Here is a 26,304-nt window from a genome sequence, read left to right as displayed (position 1 = left end):
TTAATCTTTTCTTAAATCACCCTTTATTAAAAAACATTTGTAAATATATAAAAATATAAAGTACCAAGTGCTTCTTGCTTCCCAGTACAGTAGGACTCAGGAGTGGCAGGTAAATTTGGTGTCAACCTGTTCAGTGTACTAGGTCCAGGGCTACAGAACTGACTAGTTTTGCCAAAGACAGCTAATCTCATTCCTCTGACAGGTCCAAACTGATCTTGTTTCACCTCAATTTAAGACTTCCTTCCTGCTCCTTTTGACAAACATCAGTGCTTACTGGTGAAAGCAAGGCTGAAGTTGTAGGAACTAGCAGGCTCCCTAGAAGGATGCAGCTAGGTGTTTTACAAAGGAAGAGATTTCCAGTTGCTAATGGGGAAGAGAATCCAGGCACTGAGAGAGCTCCTCTGTATAGTGTTCCTCAGGGAAAGTGCATCCTTTGCTTTGTGATCATCCTCTAGCTGGACTGGACAAAGCCAGTCAAGGTCCAATCTGCATCAAGTTCCCTTAAGCAGCAAGTATTCAGATCCCCTTGCAAGATGCATGGTAGGAAGCATCCCCATCTATCTCATTTTTTTACCACTGAAATGTTGTAGGGTAAAAAGTTCTCAGGTTGTACATCTAGACCTGAACACCAAAGCAGGACACTGGACTACTGTGGAAGTACTGTAAAATGAAAAATCCAGTTGTGCCCATTGCAATTGTTAGGGTAACTGAACTCCAAATGGGAACTTTTGTGTCACTACCCATCTCTTCTAACACTGAAGAACAGCTGTCAGTTGCAGAGAAGAACTGGAAGGTGCTTGTTGATGTTGTTTCTTACTTGGTCTTCCCCCAAAAGCCCCTATCATCTGCAGAAACTTATGACAGGTCTCTGAATTCTCTAAGTGGTCGCCTTTGCCAGTTCTCCTGCCAGCTTCCACCACTCCAGGCACTGCTGTGTCATTCCCCAAAAAGTGAGCTGTTCCTCTATAGGAGAGCATGACTTGGCCTGGGGAGGCTACATTACCCTAATCTTACACCAGCAGGTTCATCTTCTTGTGGAAAACTTAAACCACTGGAATTGCAGGAGAAGTGGAGAAACAACAGAAGCCCGAGTAAAACAAGTTTATCCTGAATGTCTCAGCATCTGGCAGGGGACCAGAAGGGTGAGGAATGCTGCCATATTTAATTTCTGCTGCTTACTGATATTTTCTTCTTCTACAGGCGGCACTGCAGGTAGGGCTTTTCTTTTCCTGTTTGTAGGAGAGGACAAAGTGGCTCATTGTAACAGACTTGTATTACAGATCACATGCCTACACTTCCCTGCTGCCATGAAAGGATGCTTTAGCTCCTACTGCCCTTTAGCTAAAAGGTACAATTAGCACCAATCTTAGAGTGGAACAGTTGTTTCTTGCTGTACAAGAACCACAGTCCTTAAACAAAAGTTCTCCACTAGTTTTGTGATAGGCACGGCTTCCATCCCTCTGAAAGCTTCACCCCTGATCCAAGTACATGAAAATGAAAAAATGGCTGAAATATGATGCTCCTCTCCTCTGCAACATTTTTTTAGCTTGAATCAAGTCAGCTAAAAATCCCTGTTACCTGCAGAAGTTGTCCAGTCCCACTTTGACCTTTCTGGCAGCACAGTCTTTCTTACAGCCCAGACTCACAAATAAATACAAGATTGAGGGAAGCCCCAGTGACTCTGCTTTAGCCCTTGCTTGTTGTGCAACAAGGCCCAGATATCCCAGTGTGCCAGCTGAGCATTTGCAGTCATGGTCCCTGCCCACAGGCCTGAGTCCTTCCCTTACTGGGCCCTTGGCATCCCCTTTTTGCCTGGGGTTAGGCTTCAGGAACATCTGCTGGTGCTGTATCTTCTGCCTTGACCAAATCACCACTGTTTGTCTCAGCATGGAGCCGCTTGTAGTCAGTGTGGAAGAAGATGACGTAGAAACAAGCCATAGCACTGCAGAGGCCAGCCAGCACCATTACCGGAGCTGCAAGGAAGATACACTTTTAGATGGTGAATTCACAACTCCCCACAGGTGCAGAAGTCTAGAGGTCAGCCCCCCAGCTACTGCACAGCCTGGGTGACCTCCTCCCAAGGGCCACCCCTGAGGACAGTGCGCAGCTCACAGTGTGGCAATGTCAGTTTGGTAACAGCCAAACTTTGTCTCACGTAACACTGGCATAGGAAGATTTGGGTGAAATGTGGAAGGTTTCCAGGACTCTTGTCCTGCATGACCCCACAGCTTGGAGGTCTTACACCAGTGCACACAGTGTGTTTGTGGGAGTGTGTGTTTCTGCGTATGTGTACACGTTTGTGTGTTGGGGGGTGGTGAGGAAAGTTACAAGAAAGACTGAATCAAAACACTTGAGCTTCATAAGAGACCAGGTCCACACAGGTTGTATCATTCTTGTTGTATCATCTGAGAGCAAAGTGTAGGAAAGGTTTACTAAGGATAAACTTTCATCAAAGAAAAATTTGTGTTGAAAGAACCTTTTCTGAAGAAAAAAAAAGTAAATCTAAAAGGCTATGCAACAAGGCCTGGAAGTAGTTACATTCTCATTCCACCAGTGTCTCAAATAAACATCTCCAGGCCTTTCTCCACAGATGTCCCTGCATGTATCAGACCACAAAATGAGTAGGAATGGGTACCTAATCATGAGATCCAGCTCTGACCTGATAAGATGGAGAATTGCGGGCTTTCAGACATGAAGCAGTCAAATTGCTTTTTGGGGGCAGTTATTGTGAAGCCTTGTTCCCTGCCAGCTAGTGGAGCTTGTTCTGGGGAGTTTCTGCTCAGCCAAGCAGGATATATTTAAACGGTGTTATGCCAGCCTTTGTGTTATGGTGTGTCCCCAGGTGTCATTACATAAATATGAACCACCTGAGAGATCAAGACCAGGGTTTAGCCTGCAGTGAAAACACATTTGTGCTCCTGTTCATCTCAGTTGCTGTCTCTTCTCCTGACCAGCTAGGAAAGGAAGGAAAATGTGGAATAAGTCAGAACAAAGCTGTACTTGCATGTTACAAATCCAGGCAGCTGTGTGTGCAGAAGCAAAGGAAGTAGTTTTCAGTCAATGCATTTGTAGTCTTGGCCTCCCACACTGCATAGCAGCACAGGCTGTGCTACGTGGACAGTGTCTTCCCCCCCTGAACTGCTTTCTAGCTTGGTGAAGCTGAGGTCTCTGCAGGGTGGCCGTAAAAGAAATTTTAATCCAGAGTCAGCAGCAACATTCATGGCACCTTAGAGGTCTTCTCATTTCAATCTTGCAGGCCTGGTTTAGCAGGAGCAGCAAGGAGTGTACTATCAGTTTGGGAAAGGTGGCTAAGAATGCTACAATAGGAATCAGTCTTGCAGGCTCCCTCACAGTGAGTCCTGGGAGAGTGGGGGGTACTTGGGGTGCAACGGAGTGTCCAGCATCATTTCCCAAGGACATACTTACTTGTCCAGTCCAGGGCTCCATCTTGGTCAAGGGCGCAGGTGGAGGATGAATCCTCAGAAACACGCACAGTGAGGGCTTGTAGCAGAACCATTAAAATCACACCTTCAATCTGGCTGTGGGAAGAAGCCAAAATGCAGTCATGGCGCCTGCCCGATTCATCAGTGCTGCAGACAAGCCCAGCTTCTCCAGCGGGAAGAAAGTGAGGCCCCTTTGTGGAGCAGGGTCCTTCTAGCAGAGAAAGCTACTGCTGGCTTCCTCTGGCCCAGGCGCTTGGTTAACTGGCCTTGGCTCACAGGGTGTCCAGGTGAGCCTTTCAGCACAGCCCAGACATGGGGCCAGCATGGCAGGACCACTGTATACTCCCTCTGGAGGCAGGCAGGTGTTGAACTACAGCTGTCAAGGAGCTGAGGCTTAGTCACTGGGCAGAGACTTGGAAACACCTCTCGCTGCAGGGTTGAAGATGGGAAAAAGTCAGGCTATAACTTCAGCCTCCTCCTCATTCATAGCTGGCTGGCAGCAGCAACAAAGTCCACAACCAGGGGGAGACAACAGCCTTCAAAGGTGGTGTCTAATGCCCCTCTCTGACTGATGTTTCTTGCTGCTGCAGCTCCACCTGACACATAGACATAGCACCAGGCCACATATATCAATTCTTATGGCTCCAAGAAGTCATTTCTGCTGCAGTCCAGTGCCAGCCCTAGGCATGTAAATTGATCACGGGAAGGACTGTCACTGCCCCATCTGTTGTGACCAGCTGCCCTGTGAGTGATGAGCCCCATCTCCCTCAGCAGACCACTGAGACCTGACAAGTCCCTGTACTGCCGTGGGAATGGGTGCCCCTCTCAGGCATACAGCCCCCATCTGCTTCAAAGGTAGGTGATGCTGGGCATGGTTAAATCCCGCTTTGTGACAAGCAAGGGAAACCTTCATCTTCCTTTTTGCTTTTCTTGCACCAATTCCACATCCTCCTCCTTCCTTTAAAACCTTTAGCTCTTCAGCTCTATGGCTCAGCCAGCCAGCTCCTCCCTTGCCCTGGTCATGTGCACTGACACCAGAGAGAAGTTCAGCAGGGTGGCTAGCACTGATGTCCGTGCTCTTCTCTATCTGCACCCGCACCCCTCTATGTGTGTGTGTGTGTTTTTGAACCCAAGCTCAGCTGTCAATTGGATTTAACCTGCCTGCTTACCTTGCAACAAAAATGAGGCCTGTAGATGTGCCCTCTCCCACAGGGTAGGAGCACTCCACAGCCAGCTCCATGGCAATGGGGTAGATGGCAAAACCGAAGAAACCAAAGAGCGAGCTGGTGATGGCCAGCGTGACGGCCTGATGTCTGAACCGAGAAGTCTGCAGGCAGAAAAGCAACACCAAAGTCTCCATGTCAGCACTGCTGTGCAGAAAGCCTCTGAACCCATAACCTGCAGTTCCAAGGGCTCACTGTTCTCACCAGTACCTTCCCTACCTGTTCCTGAAATCTCTCTTTTACCTCCAATCCTTTAGAGTCAACAAATGGCTACAAGATCGAGATTTATCTGTTGAATTTAAGCAAGGGGAACGAGGATCAGCAGAATTACCTGAAAAGCATTGGTGTGGTCTTAATACTATGACTTGACTTCCTCGTCAGTAACTTACCAGGAGTGTGCTCAGCACATCTCCAGCACCAAGTGAAACACACACCTTCCTCCCAATGCAAGCAAACATTTCAGAAGTAGTGTTTGCATTGGGTTACGTATGAGAAGTCATTGGGTTGCTGCAGCACATTGATAAGGAAAACTATTCCTTAGCTGCTACAGCTCAGTGATAAGGAAAACTACTCTTTATCATGTCAGACTCATGTTGGTAACGTTGGGGTTTCACCACAAAAAAAAAAAAAAAAACAAACCAACAAACAAAAACCACCTGAAACATTCACAAACCCTGGAGATTAATTTAGTGCGTACAACAGCCTTGTCCCTAACTCTGGAGGAAAGAGCATGGCCTTGTCCAGCCAATGCTAATAAAGTCAAGGGCATAAATCCTGCAGCCACAGTGCTGCTACCTCCTTCCTTAACCATGTAATAAATTCCCACAGAGGAATACGAGGTGTCTGTCCTGGCATGGCTGCAGCATGCCTGGCCCAGCTAAACTGGTAAAGTCAAGCAAAACCGTGTGTCTGGAATCCAAGTTCAAAGCGTCAAGGCATCAAGCAGACTTGAATGGGTGTTTTTCATTTTACTACTTTGAACTAGTAGTTCATCTGTATGGGATGAAGGGGATGAAGGGAAGGGCAGGAGGGAAAGGTTTGCTTGTTGCTCCTGACACAGCCTCTTGCTTTATGTGAGCCCAGGCACGCTGACTAGTATTCAGAGCATCCCCCCAACAAATGCCAGAGTACTAAAGGGGGAAATGTAAGGTCTGCTTTAGGCACCTTGTCCTACACCAAGAAAGGCACTGCATTTGTCTGCCTCTTCAAAGTGGAGCTAACATCACTAGGATCTTGGCCCAGGGGGAGGTGTGATCACGCTGTGTTGAAAGTCTGGATTTTTCAACATACAGGACAAATGCATAGCACAAGCCTGTTGGAAAAGCAGAGACCTGCACCAGTCTGGGTCCTCTGCAGTGCCAGCAGTCCGGTGCCTCATGCTCAGGTTCCTGCTGGGTGATGGCTCCCATTGGCAATGAGTTGAGTGCAGTACTCGCACTCCAGCCCCATGGGTGTAAAGTCTCCAGGTTCTGCATTCCTCTCCTGGCTGGATTCAAGTGTCCCCCTTTTCTGCATCTCCCTTGTCTTGTCCTACTCAAGGAACTACTGCAGAATTAGGCACATAACTAGGTCCTTTCTGCTAATCTTACACTCCTGGCAGCCTCCACTGTTAAAGGCAGGTGTTGGGAAAACATGGCATTCTTGTTCATTTTTGTAAGATGGATATTTAGCAATTCCATTTCTTTTTTGAAAGAATGGTCTCAGGGCAGTAAACAAACATGGTGATCCAGTGTAAGAAAGTAAAATTATGCCAATTTATTTATATTCTGAAGCAGTCTGTCTCAGGCTCCACAGTGACTGTGAAATCCTCAGTAAAGTGTTTTTCTTTAAAACATTCCTAGCCCAGAGAGATAATCCCAAAACATAACACGTGGCTTAATAAATACTATGACATCAAATAACCTTGGTTGAGTTGATGATTTATCGGATGGCAACAGAACTAAGCCCACAGGTATGGTGCAATGCAAGGGAGAACTCACCACTGCGAACACGATGCTGGCAAGTGCACTCAGGCAGAAAGAAATCTTGGTGGACTCTATGAACTTCCTTGTCCGGTCGACATACAGGCCTAGCAGGAAAGCACCCAACAAACCGCACACAGTGAAGAGTGCACCATTCAGGCCAGCAAATTCCTGGAGGGTAGAAGAACAAGTAACTGAGCAACTAGAGCACTTAGGAAAGAGGTTTTAATGTCACTGACCCATCTGCCTGCTGCTAGTGGGTCACTTACTGAGGAGGAGAAGCTTCCCTGCCTGTTGTAATAGCTGAGGCCTCCTCCACAAGTAGCAAATTTGCTACTCCTCCTGAGTAGCAAATAAGGGGGCCCAGGCACTGCTACAAGTGTGTGGGAAAAGCAGGGTCACAGCACTCCCAGGGTCTCAGTGGATGACAAGTCTGCACACCTGGCAAGGGAGGCTGGCTGCAGAGCAGCAGCAGTTCCCTGGCATTAAATGCTCCAACCTGGGCGTGAGACTGTTCTTGGCTCCTCCAGGGGCAACCAGGTGCCTTCTCCACACTGGTGGTAACAGGTCCAACTGCCTAGGCATCTGCTCCTGTTTATAATCATGTTCCTGGCCCTTTCCTTACCAGGGACCAGGGGACCTGCACTGGCAGAATGCCTTCCACAAGGCTGGCAGCCCCAAAGCGTGTTACCCTGGCTGTAGCAAGGAGGTCTAATTAGAGAGGCAGTGAGCAGTAGTTAGGATAGGGTACATGCTCTGTTGCCTGCAGTGACTATCTTTGCTTGTCCCACTCCTTCAGCTCCCTAAGAGTTCAAATGCAGACACCAATCCTGAAAGCAGGAAAGCTTTAACAAATTTGGATAAACATTTTTGGGAGCCTCAGAGGCAGATTGGAAAGAAAGGGTATCTGGAATAGCTACTGTGTGCTAAAGGGCCAGGGCAAGCCAGTCACACACAGACAAAAGCATCATGATGCACAGAAAGCAAGGATGCGAAGTTTAAAAGGTTTCCAGTTAAAAGCTAATGGAGTGTGCAAATGTGACCTGGCTATGGAGCATTGAGCCAGGTATCAGACCTGGGAGTTGAGAGGGAGTGGACACAGACCAGACATGTAGATGTACATACAGCTGGAGAGGTGTTTTAAGAGGACCTTCATGGGGATACAAGCAGCAGGACTGAAGTGCTGCCTGTCTGAGGGGAAACTCAGGAACTGGGGCAGCCCCTTGCTATTGCAGGGAGAGAGCAGGAGTAACCAGCTGTACACACACTGTGCTCAACTGTAAAAGCAGCACCTGGCCAGTGTCGTGGGAAGGATGGAGAAACAGATATCACAGTACCTGTGACCTCTTCTGCTGCCCTGGCTTCATGTAAGACTGTGCAAAGAGGAAAAGGCACTTGCATCAGCCTGCCTTCAGCTTCACTCTAGGGCCTGCCTGGGCCCCATCCTACTCTGGGGAAGGTGTCAGACGGCTGCATAGACATCAGTGCTCTGGAGCGGCTTAGAAAAAACACAATACTCTTTTTGCCTAAAAGGTGTTTGAGAAGTAAAGGTTTTTATTTGCAAATGGGAGCCTGGTCATGGGCAGTAATGAAAATGCAAATCATCCATTATACTGAGAGATTGACTGTCCTGTGGATTAATGTACTGCTTAATCTATATTAGGTAATGTGAGCAAATAAGATATGAGACAGTGCAGCATATTCAACTGTCTTCACTTTGCTCTGAGTCCCTTATCAGGGAAAATAATTCTGATTGTATCGTAGGTGACATGGACAATGGCGAGGAAAGGAGGAAGACTCACATTTGAATACCCCTTTTCACAAAGGATCTGTTCTAGCAGAGCTGAAAAGCAGGTGAACATCCCAATTCCTCCTCCAAAGCACACTGCCAGGATGATGTACGGCTTGTTTCTCAGGAGCTAGAAAAAGAAGTTAATGTATTATTTAAACAAGTGGAGGGGGAAAAAAGGCCTGGCTGTGAGAGTAGACTTGAGGGTCAGTGGCTCTGACCCCACAGGTAGAAATGTTGACAGGGCAACCCTGTGATCATTAGAGGAGTTTGGCTCTCTCCTGTCAGTTCAGCCAGAGGACCAGTTAAAACGGGGACCGTGTAAGGAGGAAGGATCTCTTCATTGCCCAAATTCTTCCTTCACTTTGCCATGTGTTTTCCTACCTGTTACCACATCTGCTCAGAAGGCTCAGGTTGTGTGGTCCTCTTGGATGAGCCCAGATGTGCCTGTCTGAGCTAGCCGAACGGCAGCCAGCCCACAGCTGAAGAGTCAGATAGCGTCTCTCGCAGCTTTGCGAGCTTCCCTGAGGAAGGAAAGGATTCTGGTCTCCTTCAGGGGGCTTTCCATGGCAGGTTTGGTGGAGTCTGCTTTGTCAGCAGATTCTCCAGCATATCCTGTCTAGCAGGGCTGCATCCCTCACTCCACGACTGGTCTCTCTCTGTGCTACAGCACTTACCATTTTGAGTCCTGTGAGGAATGGCTGGGAGGTGGAGTTAGTGGCACTGGCCGAAGGAGGCGTTGGAGGAACCTTCTCGTGAATCCCCACAGTTGCTAGAGCACAGGCTGTTACTGCTGGGACGGCATAAACACCCAGCTACGCAACACAAAGTAAAGACATGTTACCAGTCTTTCCAGCTCCACTGCCTCCAAATAAATAAATCAGCTGGACTGCAATCAGCCCAGCTGGCTGATTAAAGCAGTTTTCATTTACCATCAATGGGATGTGCTTTCCTTCAGGAACTAGTGCAGGTGACAGCACGTTTGCTATAAGAATACCCAAGGGATTGGCTGGAAGGAAATAAAACAGAGAGACACTTTTTTCATGCAAGCAGTCAGAATCATGTGTCCACCCCTACTGCCAGTTAGCACCAGAGCTGCAGTGTGCAGCAGAGCAACGAGTAAGGACAGAACAAGGCATATATAGGGAGAAACCAGGAGAGGAACATTTGGAAAAGTTGAATGTGTGGTCCTACTGTGGCCACATCTGTTCCCTCACCCCCATGAAGTCCATTCTATAAACCCATTTCCCTACAACCCCTAACTCCTGATTTTCATCTATGAATTACAGTGTCCCTACCCTCACAAGGCTGCCTCAGTAAATGCTAAGCTGAAGGGACAAAATGAAGATGGACGAATTCATGTCATCAAGAATTCATATTGTTATATAGCAGCAGTAATAAATAGAGGCGCTTTCCCTTCTTTACTCCCGCTACGCCATTAGGGATGTATACCTATGGATAAGATCCCCCTGAGCCTTCTTGAGGGTGAACAGTCCAAGCTCTCTCAGTCTTGGCTGGCATGACAGATGCTGCATTCCCTTAATTGTCTTAGTGGCTCTTAACTGGACTCTTAACAAGGTCGATGTCCTCCTTTTACTGAGGAGCCTAGAACTGGGCACAGCTCCTCAGATGTGGGGGACCTCTCTCAAGCTGCTGGCCATGCTCTTCCCGATGGTCACCAGGGTGCCATTGGTCTTTGCCAAAAGGGCATGGAAAGCAGGAAAGCCCTGTAACAGCTCTCTAAAGTGACACTAGGTCATTCCTGACACCTTTCAAGCCAATACATTTCCTCGGTAAAGCCCAAGCTGGCATACAAGTTGATCTCTGCTACCAACTACAAAAAACAGATGCCAGAAGAGAATCTTGGACACTTGTCTGTACTGGAGCAGGGGGTTGCATTGTTATGGGGCTGGAGCTGAGGAGCATGTGAAGCCGATTTCTGTGACTCAGCTTGGGAACGTCCAAAATTGCAGGAGACAAGTTTTTAACTTCAAGGTGATGTTCTGCAAACAGTGAAACAAATGAAGTTGATTTTCTACTAGTGTGCAAGGATGGGATTAGGAAAGCCAAAGCCAATCTGGAATTGAGTCTGGTGAGAGATGTGAAGGGCAACAACAATGGCTTCTACAAGTACATTAGCAGCAAAAGGAAGGTTAGGGAAATTATGGGCCTGCTGCTGGATGAGGCAGGAGACTTGGTGACAAAGGACATGGAAAAGGCCAAGGTATTCAATGCCTTCTTCACCTCAGTCTTCACTGGTAAGACTGGCCTTCAGCCCTGAGACCAGAGGTAAAGCCTGGAGCAAGGAATATTTACCCTCAGTGGAGGAGGACTAGGTTAGGAAACGTTAAGTAGACCAGACATACACAAGTCCATGGGACTGATGGGATGCACCAATGAGTGCTGAGGGAGCAGGCTGTTTTCCTTGCAAGGCCATTCTTGGTTATATTTAAAAGGCCATGGCAATTCCAAGAGGCTCCTGAGGACTGGAAGAGAGCGAATGTCACTCCCATCTTCAAGAAGGGCAAGAAGGAAAATCCAGGGAACTCCCGGCCTTTCAGTCTCACTTTGGTCCCTGGGAAGGTCATGGAACAACTAATCTTGGACATCATTTCCGGGCACATGAAGGACAACAAGGTGAAGTAGGAGTAGTCAGCAAAGGAGAAATGTTTGACCAACCTAATTGCTTTGTACAGTGAGATGACTGCCTACGTGAATGAGAGGAGAGCAGCTGATGTTTTTTATCTCAACTTTACTACAGCTGTTGACACTGTCTCCCATAACATCCTCGCAGACAAGCTGACGAAGTACTGCCTGGATAAGGGGACAGTGAGATGAATTGAAAGTCAACTGAACAGCTGCGCCCAGAAGATTATCATCACTAGCATGAAGTCCAACTGGAGGCCAGTCACTAGTGGTGCACCCCAGGGGTTGATACTGGGGCCAATACAGTTTAACCTTCATGAAAAACCTGGACGATAGGGCAGAGAGCACACACAGCCAGACGTGATACTGTGAGGAGTGGCTGACAGAAGAGATGGCTACGCTGCCATTCAGAGGAACCTCAACAGGCTGGAGAAATGGGCAGAGGGTAATCCTGTGAAGTTCAACAAGAGAAAATGTAAAGTCCTGCACCTGAGGAGGCATAACCCCATCCACCAGTACACACTGGGGCTAACCAAGTGGAAAGCAGCTCTGCAGAGAAGGACCTGGTGTGGGGCGTAGGCGTCCTGGTGGATACCAACTTGACCATGAGTCAGCACACAATCTCACAATAAAGAAGGCCACCAGCATCCTGGGCTGCATTAGGCAGAGTGTTCCCTTCTACTCAGCACTAGTGAGACCACAGCTGGAGTATTGTGTCCAGTTCTGGGCTGCCCAGTATAAGGGAAGCACAGACTTACTGGTCCAGCACAGGGCCAAAAGATGATTAAGGGACTGGAGATTCTGTCATGTGAGGAGAGACTGAGAGAGCTGATCAGCCTGGAGAAGCTGCTGGAAAGCAGTATTGCAGAGAAGGACATGGGGTCCTGGTGGACTGCAAGTTGACCATGAGCCACCAATGCACCCTTGCAGAAAGGTGTCCAACAGCATCCTGGGCTGCATTAGGAAAAGCATTGCCAGCAAGTGGAAGGTGGTGATCCTTCCCCTCTACTCAGCCGTGGTGAGAAACATCTGGAGTGCCGAGTCTAGTGCTGGGCTCCTCAACACAACAAAGATACGTAGTTAATGGAGCAAGCTCACTCAAGGACCAAAGACATGATTAAGGGACCAGAGCACCTCTCATACATAAAGAGGCTGGGAGAGCTGGGACTGTTCAGCCTGGAGAAAAGAACCTTGATCAGAGGTTGTAAAGAAGAGGAAACCAGAATTTTCTCAGTGGTGCCCAGTGGCAGGAAAAGAGGCAATGGGCACAAATTGTAACACAGGAAACTCTGTCTGAATATAAACTTTTTTACTGTGACAGTGGTTGAACACTAAAACAAGTTGCTCAGATAACCTGCAACATGTCCATCCCTGGATACAGTCAAAACCTGACTACACATGACCCTGGGCAACCTGCTCTAGCCAACCCTGCTTGAGCAGGGGTTGGACGAGATGATCCCAAGAGGTGCTTCCAACCTTGCCTGTTCTATGGTTCGGCTAAGGCATCATTAATAGGGCTATAGCACACAACAATAACAGAATTTCTGCTCTGTACTTGGGAAAGTACTAGCTTATGATCCTGGTGAAATGTTACCTTCTTCTAAGCACATGGACACAAAAGGAGATGGATTAAAGCTTCTCCTTGGGGTAAAATGCATCTGGGCATTGTAGGGAACTGCCTGAAAACTACTGTCAGGTGTCTCCATGAACTATCAGCATGTTGAAGCAGTTCCAGAAGGTATGGGTAAGGGGTGAAAATGTGAGCATTGAGCTAAATTTGAAAAGACTAAGTGAGACTATCTGAGTAATTACAGGGTTTCAGCCACCTTCTTTTCCTGGGAAGAGAAGTGATATGAGCATAGACTAAGAATGGAAAGGAGATCACTGGAGTTAATGAACTGTGCATTATAGTCCAGGGGTCTCAGTGGATTATTTGCAGTACTCTGCAATGGGGCTGTGTGTTTTGTGGACAGCGATGCTGATGCACTAAAACTCTGCAGGATGCAGAAAATGATATGCTGGCAGACCACAGTAAATGAAGAATCCCATGGATGAAGCAGAGGCCACTTCAGTGGACTCAGACAAGTCTTTCTTCTCCTGACACAGGAGAATTTCTCATGGTCTTCACAGGGGATCAGTTCTTGGCCCTGCGTTGCTTCTCTGTGAGTAAGTCTCTACAAGTGATGGGGAGGACCGAGATATGATAAATACTCAAGAGTACAGCTGAGTCATAGTGATGCAGGGTCCGTTTTTGCCTGCACACAAGCACAGGAAAGCCTATGCAGAAGCACTAACAGGAGCTGTGGGGATACTGACAGGAGGCTGTAGGACCAGTTTCTGTGTGCAGCACTGATACTGACAGTACAGCAATGTTGAGTGCTGCTCTGGCATTAACACAGGAAATGGGAATTGATAAATTGGAGCATGCTGAGAGAAAAAGCTCATGTGAGCAACAGGCAGACACGGAGACACGTGGGAAGAGCCAAAGGGAAATGTGCCTGTAAAGTGACTGGGTTGGAGCCATTCAGTCTTTCTAGACAAAGCAGAGAAGAGGTGACCCTGTCCATAACTACCTGACAAACAGGTGCAACAAGACTGAATAGCTGGGGGACAAGGAGCATCAAAATAAGAAGTAACATGTAGACATTTGCCAGTGAGGTAATTAACCACTGGAGTAAATGACTGAGGCTGTGGCAGATGCTCCTTCTAGGCAATATTTAAACTTTCTTGAAATGAAATCCTGGTTTTGTACAGCAGACAGTAATGGGTGAAACCAGACATTATTAATGGAAGCCCTCTACACAGCAATATGCAGGTGTTGCAGCAGATAATAATCACAGCCCATTCAGTCCTCACACTGATATCTCAACGTGCCACAGACTGAACAGCTTCAGGTCTTGGATTTCCACTGTTCCTTGCTCTTCAGTTTTATTCTTTCCCACAGTTAGATCCATTTGGTCCTCTAAGGACGGAGGACACTATGTGAAAGAAATGCTCTTTGGCTGCTCTGGTTGCTCTCTCACTTAAAAAGAGCAAGTTGTCTGCAGACTGGGGTCCTTCAGGGCAGTGAAAGACCGAGGGCCCAGTGGTCCCTGGTAGTACTTGTATTGCACCACACTGACAACAGAGCTCCTTCTCCAGCAGGGAAGGAGAAGGTCTATCTCAGCCCTGGGAAACAAGGTGAGCCATCAGGTCCACCCTATTCTAGGGAAGGCAGCGCAAAAATAATTTATTTGTTCTGACACCATAAATTCATGTATAGGGGTGCTCCTATACTGCCCTTTTCCCCATGCCAACTCTTTCCCCACAACTCCAAGGTAGTGGGGAGGGAAGGCAGCTGTTGGCTGTTTTGAGGGAAGGGCAGGTGAGACTCCCCCACACATGTAGGTACTGTGAGATTTTCCCAGCTGGAGCCAGTGAGCCAGCCCAGTTTCTGGGGCCTTGGAGAAAGGAGGAAGAGATTTCTTCTGGCTGCTGGGGAAAATCTCACATGGAGGGAGGAAACAGGTCTGTCAAGTGTGGTATCCTGTGTCTAGCAGGGCCCAAAGGAATCAAGAGGAGATTAGAGCAAGCGTATCTGGTGCCTCCCTCCCAGTTTCCCAGCTTCCAGGCACTTTGCAAGGCAGATATGGTTTCTGTGTGTGTAGTCCTGCTGCATTTAGCATCCCTAACATGTTTGTGTGGCTAGCTGAGTATACTTTATCTGTGTGTGCATACATACCAATTGGGAATACACACTCAGCCCTGCTACTGGACGAACCGGTGGACAAAATTGCTGCAGCAGCCTCACCTCTATCTGGTTATAGAATTTTGCAACTATGACCACTGGCATCACGTGCAATTTGGACACCTTCCTAACAAGCTGCAGAATTAAGGCCACTACAGACTTTAAATTTAGTAACACTGATGGCTGTTCCCAACTTCTATGATATTTAGGCAAAGATGATCACCTCATCATGGCAGAGGGGAAGAAGGGTGGGAGTGTGGGTGTCTTACTTTGAACTTTGCACCTGGATGTGGCTAAGGCCCACTTCTTGCTCCCCAGCATGGAAATGCCTGCCTGTCTTGCGGGGCCTTGAAGGCACTGGTTTATTCCACATGGCTGTGAGACTCTTGGGTGGAGCTGTATTTGCAGGTCCAAATGGCTGTAGTACAGAGGGCTTCCTCTGCCTGCTGCCTCTGACAGGCAGACAAATGCTAGCAAATTCTGGGGGGCAGCAGTAATACTTTGCAGCTATCACTTACACATTGATGCGATCATATTTGCTGTCGCTCTCTGGTGGTCTGGGAACCATAGTGCTGCCAGTTTTGTGGGTGAAAAGATGATAAGAGGCTGTGCCAGTGCACAGAGGCATTGCCCAATAAACAGGTACCAGTAACTCTGGGAACCCAAGCTCAGGAACTTCAGGACGCTGAACATCCGGATGATGCTACCCGTCATGTTCAGCCATGCGCTCAGGATCACCTGCAGCAAGCAGAAACAGCCAAGGGTTGTGTGCTGAAGCCTGAAGGGCAGAACATAATGCAACAGAGCAGCATGAGCAGGGTCTCAGATGCACTACAGGAGACACTGCACGTTAGTAATCACTGCATGGAAAGCTGCCTGCGGACCACCCCCACCCCTTTGGGCCACTGCAAGATGCTCCTGATCCAACAGTAAGTGAGTTACCTCTCTCCTTAGGGAGCAAGGCAGCTGTCCTGGCCGCACTTGAGAACTACACCACAATGTAGCTTATGCAAGACAGCAGACACTGTCATGGAATTGATGAGAAATCCAAAGTTCACTAATTACACTCTGTTTGCAAGTTTGCGTCATCGCCCATTTTGCTGTGATAATCCAAAGATCATGGCAATGAGTCATCCAGCATTCGGATTCTGCAAATCCTCTTCTATACCACCAGCATGCTAGTGTTTCAGCGCCATATTCCACAACACCCTTGCTTCTGGGAAGACTGTGTAGAGATCCCAAGCTGGCTTAGCATAGACAAAGCTCTTTGCTGACGGGGGTCCCTTGCTTGTACCCTGCCCTGCTGCTCCTTAAACTGGCCAGGCAAACAAAATAGCTGGCCACAAAAACCACTTTTCCATATCAAACCCTACCCAATTACAGCAAGCGCTTCACAAAGTCAGCTCACAGCATCTGTCCTGGTCAGCTGGCTAAGACAACAAAAACTGAAGCAGAAAAAGGCAAGTAGGGATGCAATTCTGACTTTTCCCACTGCTCCCCACCTCAGAGGTGATGTGACAGCTATTGCTGAACTAAGAAAGAGCTTTCAACATACTCATCCTCTGCAGCATTTGGCAAGACTCCCATTCACAGTATGTATGTTAGTGCTTTTTGCAGCTACTGCTATCTCTAGGTGAAACACTCTCAGGGAAACAGAACAGTTCAACTCACAGCACATCTGAGCCCCATGCTGTCGAGAACCCATGTTGCCACCAGACCAAATGGGATCGAGATGAGGAGGTACACTATTGAGAGCCAGTTGACCATCTCCAGGGAAATGTGGAAGTAGGCAGCTGTCTTATCAGCCACAGGAGCAAACGTCAGCCACAGCTGCAGAGTAGAAAGCAAAGATGGGTAAGCATGACCACCTTCACCAAAACAGAAATTCAGCATCCCTTCAAACTGTCAAACTGAGTTGTGAAGGGGCTCGCTATCTTAGTCTCTCCTTGAAATTAGGATGTTAAGGCTGGTAATAAAAATTCAGCCCCCCCAGTGTCTGCAGTTATTCATGCTAGGACTATTTTACCACTGATACCATCATTATCTTGGCCCAGAGCACCCCATCCATTTCACTACCTCATCCCCAATTCCCTAGTCCTGCTTCTAGGAGCTGGCAGAAGCAGAGGTCAGTACCTTTTTCTGTCCCGAGATTGAACATGTTGGCCCCTGATGCACTTACTTACCTGATGTAAACCACAAGCAAACCTTCTATGTTAGCATAAACAAACAGAGGCTGCCATCTCCTCTCTGCAACTAAGAGCCTTTTAAACTCAGCCTGGTATTTATGGTTGCATTGGTAACCCTTGGATGTGGGTTTGTAAGAACAACTTTGCTACGTGTCAGCCAAGAAAGACATTACTCCATGCTGTCCTACACACACTCAATGGTTAAGAAAGGGCTTAGAAATTTGCATTATTCAATATATCAGAACACATAACAGGGAAACACAAGAGGTACTTTAATAACTATCCATCTTTTCCTTCCAGTGCCATATCTGAAAATATTTCCTTAAACCTTGTTTTAGGCACTGGTTTCATAAGGTTGCTGTCTGCTTCTGGTTTCTTCTGGGAATGACAAGGCCTGCTCTGATCCTCAAATCAGGTCCTGATATCATGCCAAGAAAGAATTGAGGGTACTACCCCAAATTTAAGGATGTTTCCATGGATTCTTTGTGAAGATGCCCTCTGGTGCTTTTCAAAAAGACTGGCCTAACCTGAGAACAGGTTTCAATGACGTGGATGTAAGCTACTCCATTGTTAGAAGATGATCTTGCAGCTACTGAATACTTAAGATGATAATGTTTGCAGAAATGTGAACGAAAACTTCAGCTATAGCTTCCTACAAAAGAACACCAGCCACTGTCTCTTTCCAGTCTCTTTCCCTCTCTGCCATCACGAGCTGCTTCTTCACAGCCTGCATCCTGCAGACAGCATCAGCTGCAGCGTTAATGTGTAACTGAAAAGGGCTTGGGTAACCTTAAAAGAAGGTGTGTCCCTACACTCTCCTACTTGTTATTTCCAGTGTTCCTATTTACCTCTTACATGCTAGAGACCACAAAAACTACCACATTAAATGGAAGCAGAAGGGGAGATGGACTTTTCTTCTTTCTTAGTGTCACTGTGTGAGAATAGCCACATGCAAATCATTGTTTAGCTGAGCTTTTCTCCTAGCAGGGATGCAATGAGTAAATGGCAGTAACAGAGAAGTTTTGAATGTATTATCAGTGTCCTAGCAAGGACTCCTACCATCAGCCCTTTCCTCTTCTCTGAAAGGAGCTGACATGCCAGATCTCCTGCATTCAACACGATGCTCACAACGCCATGCTGGGTTCAGATACAGCCATGTGGGATGAGGTAAAGGTCTGGCAGGGGGTGGATTTGGAGTTTACTCAGCTTCTACAGTCAGGTGGATGAAGATGGTGGGTGCTGAAAGAAATTGTACTCTTGTTAGACAACAAGGAGGCTATTTCAGGTCACTGGGAGACTTGCAGCAGACTTCTAATGAAATGAGCTTTTAAAAAATTCCTTGAAATAATATATAACAGTGGAATGATGTTACCATCTTGTCTCAGGAAGAAATTTCACCCATCTTTGTTTTTCCAGAACTGATCTCCATCAGATTGGGATGGGAATTTAAATGTTTAATGCTAATGTAACTGTTTAAAAGTTACAAGCATCACTAAGGCACGAGCATTAGTTTGATTATGGGATGCTAAACTGCTGCTAAATAAAACCCAGCTGTGTATTTCCAGCAACAGCAATTCTCCATTCCTCACTGCCTTCCAGGTGGGGGTGGGGGTGATGAAACGCTGTACCAGGAAATAGTGTAATTTATAGATTTTGTAAGCCAGCCTCAGGTACATTTTACCCCTCCTGTTCCTCCACACAAGACGCTCACCCATGCATGACATCATTAGGAGAATGATGCCACAAGCCAGCGCACAGCATTTTGTGTTCAGTGGCTGTACATATCTAGGCAACCTGGGATCAAGCACTCTGGCATATTTCCATTAGACCTAGTAAAACTATTCCTTGCTGAAAACCAAGCATTTGGGCTGCCCTGTATTTCTATCCTGAGCAAGAGCTCGAGTTCTAGCGTATGTGTATGAGAGCATGGAAGATGGGAAGTTGCAGCCCGTCCAAGTCTGAGTTTGTTCTTCAAAATAGGAAGTGGGTTTCTTTATGGGTCTGGAGAAAAAAGTATGTTTCTGCCTCCATTCAGGCAGAGGTTGTTTACCATGTGTGGCTCTAACAGAGAAATTAAAACTGGGCAATGGAGCTCGAGCTGTAGCTGTGGTCAAAATGGCTGCCAAATGCCCCTGCAACAAAGAGATGGCACTGTCGGATTTCGCCAACACAGGGAAATTGCCATGCTAAGCAAGTGAGTATGCCACCTTCTGCTTTTGGTTTTCCCAGCTACGATGACTTCATCCACCGTAGTTAGCAAGCTCTTCTGCTGGGAGCTAGTGCCCTTATCCTATATGTTGTTTCCGAAATTCTGCACTGCCAAGGCTGGCACTTATGCACGGACTGCCACGATACATGTCCCCACAGGCAGTACAGGGTGAGGATGATGCAGCTCTTTCCTTGTGAGGTCTAAACCCTGCAACCTCTAAAGACACAGAATAGAGACTGAGAGAGGTTCCTCTCTCCTCCACTCCCCAAGGGCCATTGTCTTAACTCAGCTTTGGCACACCAAAAACAGTATCAAAGATCCCCACTGTAGATCATGGTGACAGATGCAGGAGGAGAGATAATGCCCCAAAAGCTGGTTGCTCCTGGGACAGACAAAGGAAGGAGAAACTGACAGACAGCTCTGTCTGCAGGGTTTTCTACACACTTGTTCAAACCCTGCACAAGCCTCACTTTGTGGAAATCTGCCCTTGTGGTCTGGTCAAGCTGCACTGAGCTCCACTGCCCATGTAGCCACACAGACCTACAGCCTCAGTGTGAGCTGCAGAAGGCATCAAGGGGAGTCTGTGTAACGTCTGTGCACTGCTATGCCCATGTCCACATGCGCTCCTCTGAAGGCAGCTCAATGGATGTCACAACAGCAGAACTGAGAGAATCCAGCCCCTTGTCACTGTCTCTTCCTGATTTGCAATGGTGACAAGCAATTTGCATTCACTGACTATGGCTTATGTCCCTTCTGAGCCCTGTAAGGGCTAAAATTAACCAAAATCTTTTAGCAAACTTTGACAAAGTTCCCAGCTTGGCTCCCCACAGATCAGGAATGCCTTGACTCTGAGGCTTCAAATGCACCCAGCTCAGAGTCCCACACCCTGACTGCTCAACAACTGCCTTGGGCAGTCCTTACAGCAGAAGACAGCTGGGCTGCTTAAAAGGTTGGAGTGGCTGATCTTGGAGGTCAGTAGGAGCCCACACTCTGGACCATGGCATAGTTAGGTCAAGTCATTTACATAGAAGCCCATGCAGAGCCACTCAAGCACAGGGACTCTTGCCTTTGAACACCAAATAACCACAACGGGTTTGCGAGTCCAACCCCCAAATACTTGGCAAAACTCACTTCCCAGCATTACCTCACAAATTTTGCATTATTTGTTCTCAAATGACAGCTCCTGCTCTAGTATAATCCAATATCATTGGCCATGGTAACTCATGTTGTAGACCATAGTATTTGATCCTTCAGCATTTGGGATGGACTTTTCCCTCCCTTCAGATATGCATCTAGCAGGATGTTGAAATAGCTGCTGTAATAACATACACCATTTCTTCTCCAAATGCAGGAATTGTAGTTCCCACACTATTCTCCTCTCCTGAGCTCAAGCCTTAGAAGCATGTTTATCTCACTGTGATTTCTGAGTTTAGAGACAGCAAAAGCTTCAGTGCATGCTAGTCTGGGCAGGAAGTCATACCTCAGCACATATCCTTCACTGTAAAAACTTGTGCTCTACACAGTGGACACAGCAACTGATGAAGAGGACAGAAGGTCCCCTGAAGACACACGAGCTTGTTCTGGCTTGCACTGGGGTACAGCTGCAGCTCCCACTGCTTTCAGCATGCAAGCTGGCTGATTGCATAGCCATGCCCTATCACTAGAAGAAAAGGACAGAAATGTTTTCCACCCAGAGTCTACTTATATCCTCAATTATAGGAGAGCCCCCTCCACACCTCTTTTAACAATGGAGCATGTGGGACCACCAGGGAGAGCAAGTTCACTGAAACTCAAACCATCTGACTGGTATTGATGTTGGACGGGTACTGGCTCCACTTTCAGCTCTCCTTCCCTTTGCTTTAACTTTCTTCTATCTGACATTTTGTTTTCTCTTCTCCTGCACCTCCCAGAGACTGCCTCCTCCCTTCCCCATTAATCGCAGGCCTGCTTGGGCAGTCCTGTAACCAAGAACAGATTACAGCTGTTCTTATCCTGTCCCCATTTCTAAGCTGCTTTGTTGCTCTTTCTGGTACCCTTGTAAACCCTTAACTGATTCTCAGACATGGATCCAGCCCTCTTCCTCCCAGAATCAGCCCAAACTCTCTAGTTTTCCTCCTGCTCTCATTACCCTTCTACCTCCATCTTCTCCAGGTTCAGTTCCTCTACCCTGTGGCCTTTACTGTTTTCACTCCCACACAGACTCTCCAGGATCTATTTCACGCGCAGGACCCAGTTTCCCTCCACCCATTCCAAAGGACCCCAACATTTGCCCTCCCTCCCACTTCTGCAGGAGGTTACTGGTGGGCTGTGAGCCACCAATTCTCTGTCTGAAATGGTAGCAAGGTGATGGCTGAAGGCAGGACTCCATACAGACTCTACACTTTGGTAAGCAATAGGTGTGAGCTGCAAAAGGCAGCATAAATAAATGCAGCCCCAGGATTTTCGGAGCTCAAAGAGCGGTAATGATATATTGATGCATCACATGTATAATCAGGCGCAGCCCTGCCAGAAGCAGTACCAAAAATGTTGTTTTTTTATGAAAGGCAAGCTGTTAACAAATGTCTACCCTCCTCACCGACAAATCAAGTTTCTAAAAGTGAAAAGCAAAATCATTTGCAGAATGGCAAGCGAATGCAATCAGGCAGGGTGGAAGTTAAGCCATTTTGCCATGTCAATGGTGCTATCAGCTAGCAAAGGCTGCCATATGGAGTGCTCTTCACTGTCTGACATGCTGTATAGCTGTGCACAGTGTAGCAATGCCCCTGTAATACCTTTTATGTACAGCTTAAAAAGGATGAGCCAAGGGGGACGACTCACATGAAACAGGACCTTCTGCTTTGTAACAGGCACAGGCACAGCTCGCCGATGCCCAGTCAGGCACTGCCTGCAGCAGCTCTCCCAGTCCCAGCATGCTCTCTCCCGCGCACCCGGACACTGCTTTGAAGGTGATGCAGGATGTCTTCCTGAGACACGCAGGCTGCCTCCTCCTCCACTGAGACCGGGCTATGAAGCCCTTACACCAGAACCCTCATCTGCAAGGTCAAAAGGGCCACACAGTCTGGAAGCAAACAGCCCCTGGCCCCAACTGAAGGCACCCATGCTGACACAGCAGCCCCGCAAGTAAGGACAGAGGCGCAATCTTCAGAAAAGTCAGATCTCTGCCTAGATGTCAATTTTAGCCCCTACAGCTCTCAGGAGGACTAGCAGGACACAACAGCCAGGCAGCAGCAGCTGTGTGTGCATGCGTATCTACAGGGACACTGCTGGAGCAGACAGGTGTGGGCGAGGAGCGTGCGCACCCTGCCCTGGAGCATGCCAGTCTCCACTTGTGCAGCTCTCCTTCCTCTCCCAAGTACACTAAGTGGTGGTGGAAGTCCTCCAAGCTGGTGAGTCAGGAACCACCCAGCCAAGCGTGAGCCAGCTCCAACCCTCTGCTCCCCTCCTCCCCAGCTTGCTCACACTGACAAGCACAGAACAGGGCAGGAAACACTCTCGGTTTCATTCCTCTGCGTCTTTCTCTGTGCTAAGGCAAGAAAAAGTTCCTCTTGTGAAACACAAAGTTCCCACCTGTTCAGCTTCACAGGAAGGAGGCAACAAGGAAGGAGGCATTTGCCTCAGCAGTTTACTGCTACGGCAGATGTCAGCACACCACGAATAATCTTAAACATTAAGTCTTCAGATTAAAAAACCCACACACTCAAAACCATCAGTTTGACAAAACAAATCTGGAGAGCAACTGCAGGCATAGTTATGTCACCCCTCACCAGGAGTGCTGGAAGAGACAGCTGGGGAGCAGTCATCTAAGCTGTGGTCAGAACAGCCTCTCTGCCTAGGGCTTCAGGCAGCAAGTGAACTATACTGATGCCTACTTATGGCCTTCCTAAGATAATGCAAGGATTTCTTACACTACATTGTCAGCTAGGAATTTCCAGAATAGCCGTATTTAGGAAATGAGAACCAATCCCTGGTAAGATAGTACCCACTTTGTACAGCAGGGAGAGACAGAGGCTTTTAAACTCAGGTCAGTAATAGAGATTCAAGTAATGGGCTATTTATCGTTGGTGTAAAAGCCTCCCTTGTGTCATATTTACACCACTGTGCTCTGGTTAAAGAAGGGATTTCACACAATGATGTGGAGCTGGAGGAAGTAGGGAAGAGTGCCCCTTTCATCACCACATGGTCTGGCCCAGTTTTGCTCAATCATAATCCTAAAACAGACTGAACTAAGAAATACTTCTTTCTCAGCCTGCCCTTGCTGCGTGACCGTGTGTGCTTTCCTGCAGTTAAGTTGCTCCTACCTTGTCTTCCTGACACTGACAGTCTCTCCCTCTCAGGATTGTCTCCTATCTGCCACTGTTAGTGACACCAAAGGCCACTAACAGAAAGCTGCACGTGTGCATGGGTAAGAGTGGGGAATACAAGGCATCTTCCTCGAAGCTTGGTCCAGCACATGAGGTGATCTGTTCTTTCCAAGTCAGACAACTCAAAAGTCGTGTGTCCTCACCATATGCATTTTGCAGATAGCCTGACACAGGAATACATAGAACAAAATGCTGCATGCAACATCTGCCCAGGAATTGAGGACACATCTTAACTTGCAAGGCAATTTTCACAACACAGAACTGGCAAGTTAATCTGGAACTTTTAAACAGCAACCAACCACTTTGATTTCATGGCCTTTCAACCACTCCATTTTAATGTGATTTTTATCAGGAACATTTGAAGAAACTTTAGCATCAGGAAATGTTTGGTTACAACTTTATATGTCAGCATACTTGCCATTCCAGACCTTTGCAGTGGCTTAGAAACAGTATTGCCACCTAGGATATTTATGAAGCACCCCGTTTTGAAGTGGTGAAGTTCTGGCTTAAGTTTATACTTTGGGAAAATAATACAGTGGACAGTCAGGAAGTTGGCAAGAGACCAAGCAGACAGACTACAGTACAATCTTTCAGGGCTACAAAGTTTTCAGCAACATGGTTCAGGACACAGTTATACTTGCAGATGCATTGAAAGGACCTTTTTAAGTAACCCTCCAATTTCACTGTTAAGGTTTCAGCAAAGTCAAAGTCTGACAATACATCTTGGAAAGGTTTTTGTACAGCTTCCTTCACCCATGCTGTCACCATCCACTTCTAGCAGGGTGAGTTTTTTTCCTGCTACATAATGATCTTTGTGCTGTGCCAATTTAACTGCAAGCAAGCAGTGGGGCTTCACATTGCTTTTCTTCACGACACTTTTTTACACTCTTAAAGGATACACTGATTTTTCCTTGAGAAGGCACATTCTTTTTTGTTTTCCATATACAGCCAAATTCTCACTATATTTTTCCATTTCTCTACTCCAGCACTCTTGCATCATGGAATACCTACTCTTCCTTCCCAGCATTTAAATGTTTGCAAGTTACAGTACCTGATCTTGGCTGCCAGACAGCCTGCATTCGCAGCACGGTAATCCTCAAGCACATGAATAATTCTACATCAGCCTGATAATTATCAACAATGTCCTCAATGTCTTGGAGAGCAAAGATTTGGGCTTCCATCTCGCATACTAGGACTCAGTAAGGGGAAACTTTATGTGTTTATCTTGATAATTACTGAACCTAGTTTTAATCTGTTCAACAAGTGGGGTGTGATCTGGCATCCCTTTTTTTCAGGTCTTTCAGAATAAACTACCTATAGGCAACAAGAAGTTCACATACCAGTATGTTTAGTGCAGAATCACTCCTATACTGTTCTGTATGAGCAACAAATCCTAAAAGGAAACTTACTTGCTCCTTCTTCTGACCAGACAAATCTGCTATCATAGGCCGGCAATAAGGCAGAGTTAACTCCTGCTTCTAGGCCCAAGGAGTTTCAACATTGTTCTCCTATTCTTAGGTTTGAAACATGTGACCCTTACAGATGCTGAATACTTTCTATTCCTCCCTGTGGCCTATGAAGTGGACTCGGCAGTAATTTCAGCCATACTCCAGAATACATTTTGCTCCATCCCAGTCTGGCTTAATGCTGCGGTACTTCCTGCTGTGCTCTACTAGACCACACACACCCTCCCGCCCCATCCTGCCCTTTCCCCATCATCACCCCTCCATGCCCCGGATCCCACCAGTCAGAAAGGGAGATGTGCAGGCCAAAGTCATAACCTGAGAAAAAAAAGTTCAAAAAGAAGAGCCGCTTATTCTGTCCCTAAGGCATGGCCAGGCTCAGCCTTCTCCGTGCTGTGCGAGTACAACCGCGTCCTGGTGCTCCAAGGATGAGGGGGTGGATCTGAGACAGGGCACTGGGGCAGAGCCCTGAGGATTGCCTGGCTGCTTCTAGGAAGAGACGGGAGGTGGTTTTGGCTCAGGTGAGCCCTGTCACCCCATCCTTCCTCGGCAGCAGCAGCAGCAGCAGCCGGAGTTGCTCTCCGGAGCTCCGGCTCAGGTAGGCAGGAGAGAGGGCTGTTTGCCCTGCCTGCTCTGCGCCTCCCTCTGCGCTCACGGCTGCTCGGGCACCCCGGGGCGCCGCTGCCGCCCCTTTCCCCCCGGGCACGGGGCCGTCCCCGCTGCCCTGCGCGGCCGCGGCCCGCAGGACCCCGCAGGCTGCGGGGACTCCGCCAGCCGCGCAGCGGGAGCGGCGGGGGAACCGGGCGGCCGGCGGGTCTCGGCCGGGCCGGTGCCGCCCCCGCGCCGCACTCACCATGGCGTTGGAGCAGTTCAGCAGGCACACGGCGGCCAGCAGGAACCACCGCCGCCGGTAGGTCTTGAACTGGGCCAGCCGCCCCGGGCCGCGCTCCCCCAGCAAGCTCGCCGCCTCGGCACCCTCCATCGCGGCTCGGCTCGGCACAGCTCGGCACTGCCCCGCCCGGCCCCGCCCCGCCGCGCTCGCCGGCCTCCCCGGGGCGGCCCCGGCCGAGCCACCGCCTGCCGCCCGGCCCGGCCCAGCCCGCAGCGTGGGGCAGCGACAGCCGAGCGACAGCCGTGCCACAGCCGTTCCCCGCAGGTGCTGGGCCCGGCCCGGAGCTGGCTGCCGGTGCCCGCGGAGCCGATTTGGCCTGTCGCGCTTGGCAGAGGGGAAAAGCCCGTTGCTCCGAAGCGGGACTGCTGAGGTGCTCGGGGAGGAGACTCCTCTCTTTCCTCGTG

General features: G+C 48.2%; 1 protein-coding gene across 2 annotated transcripts; it reads right to left on the bottom strand.

Moving 5' to 3' along the window:
• SLC49A3 (solute carrier family 49 member 3) lies at window positions 1-26,030 on the bottom strand. Of its 2 annotated transcripts, XM_075138212.1 has the most exons (11): window positions 25,862-26,030; window positions 16,461-16,619; window positions 15,308-15,527; window positions 9,349-9,425; window positions 9,094-9,231; window positions 8,430-8,546; window positions 7,965-8,000; window positions 6,646-6,798; window positions 4,613-4,770; window positions 3,427-3,539; window positions 1-1,973 (listed from the first exon to the last, which is right to left on the bottom strand). In XM_075138212.1, the coding sequence occupies exons 1-11, from the start codon at window positions 25,988-25,990 to the stop codon at window positions 1,819-1,821; spliced, it is 1,455 nt and encodes a 484-aa protein (XP_074994313.1). In that variant the 5' UTR covers window positions 25,991-26,030; the 3' UTR covers window positions 1-1,818. The 2 variants fall into 2 exon arrangements, with proteins under 2 accessions (XP_074994313.1, XP_074994314.1); XM_075138213.1 differs by lacking the exon at window positions 7,965-8,000.
• Window positions 26,031-26,304: the final 274 nt, after the last annotated feature.

Source organism: Calonectris borealis, chromosome Z (assembly GCF_964195595.1).
Source record: "Calonectris borealis chromosome Z, bCalBor7.hap1.2, whole genome shotgun sequence".
Taxonomy (NCBI): domain Eukaryota; kingdom Metazoa; phylum Chordata; class Aves; order Procellariiformes; family Procellariidae; genus Calonectris; species Calonectris borealis.
Note: the sequence above shows the minus strand (reverse complement) of the source record. Positions and strands in the feature narration are given on the sequence as shown.

Coding starts and splice junctions, on each gene's coding strand:
- SLC49A3 (XM_075138212.1), bottom strand. CDS start 25,990: ATGGAGGGTGCCGAGGCGGCGAGCTTGCTGGGGGAGCGCGGCCCGGGG. Junction 6,799..7,964: donor GGCAGCAGAAGAGGTCACAG/GTACTGTGATAT, acceptor TCTACCCTCCAG/GAATTTGCTGGCCTGAATGG. Junction 4,771..6,645: donor CCAGCATCGTGTTCGCAGTG/GTGAGTTCTCCC, acceptor TTCTGCCTGCAG/ACTTCTCGGTTCAGACATCA.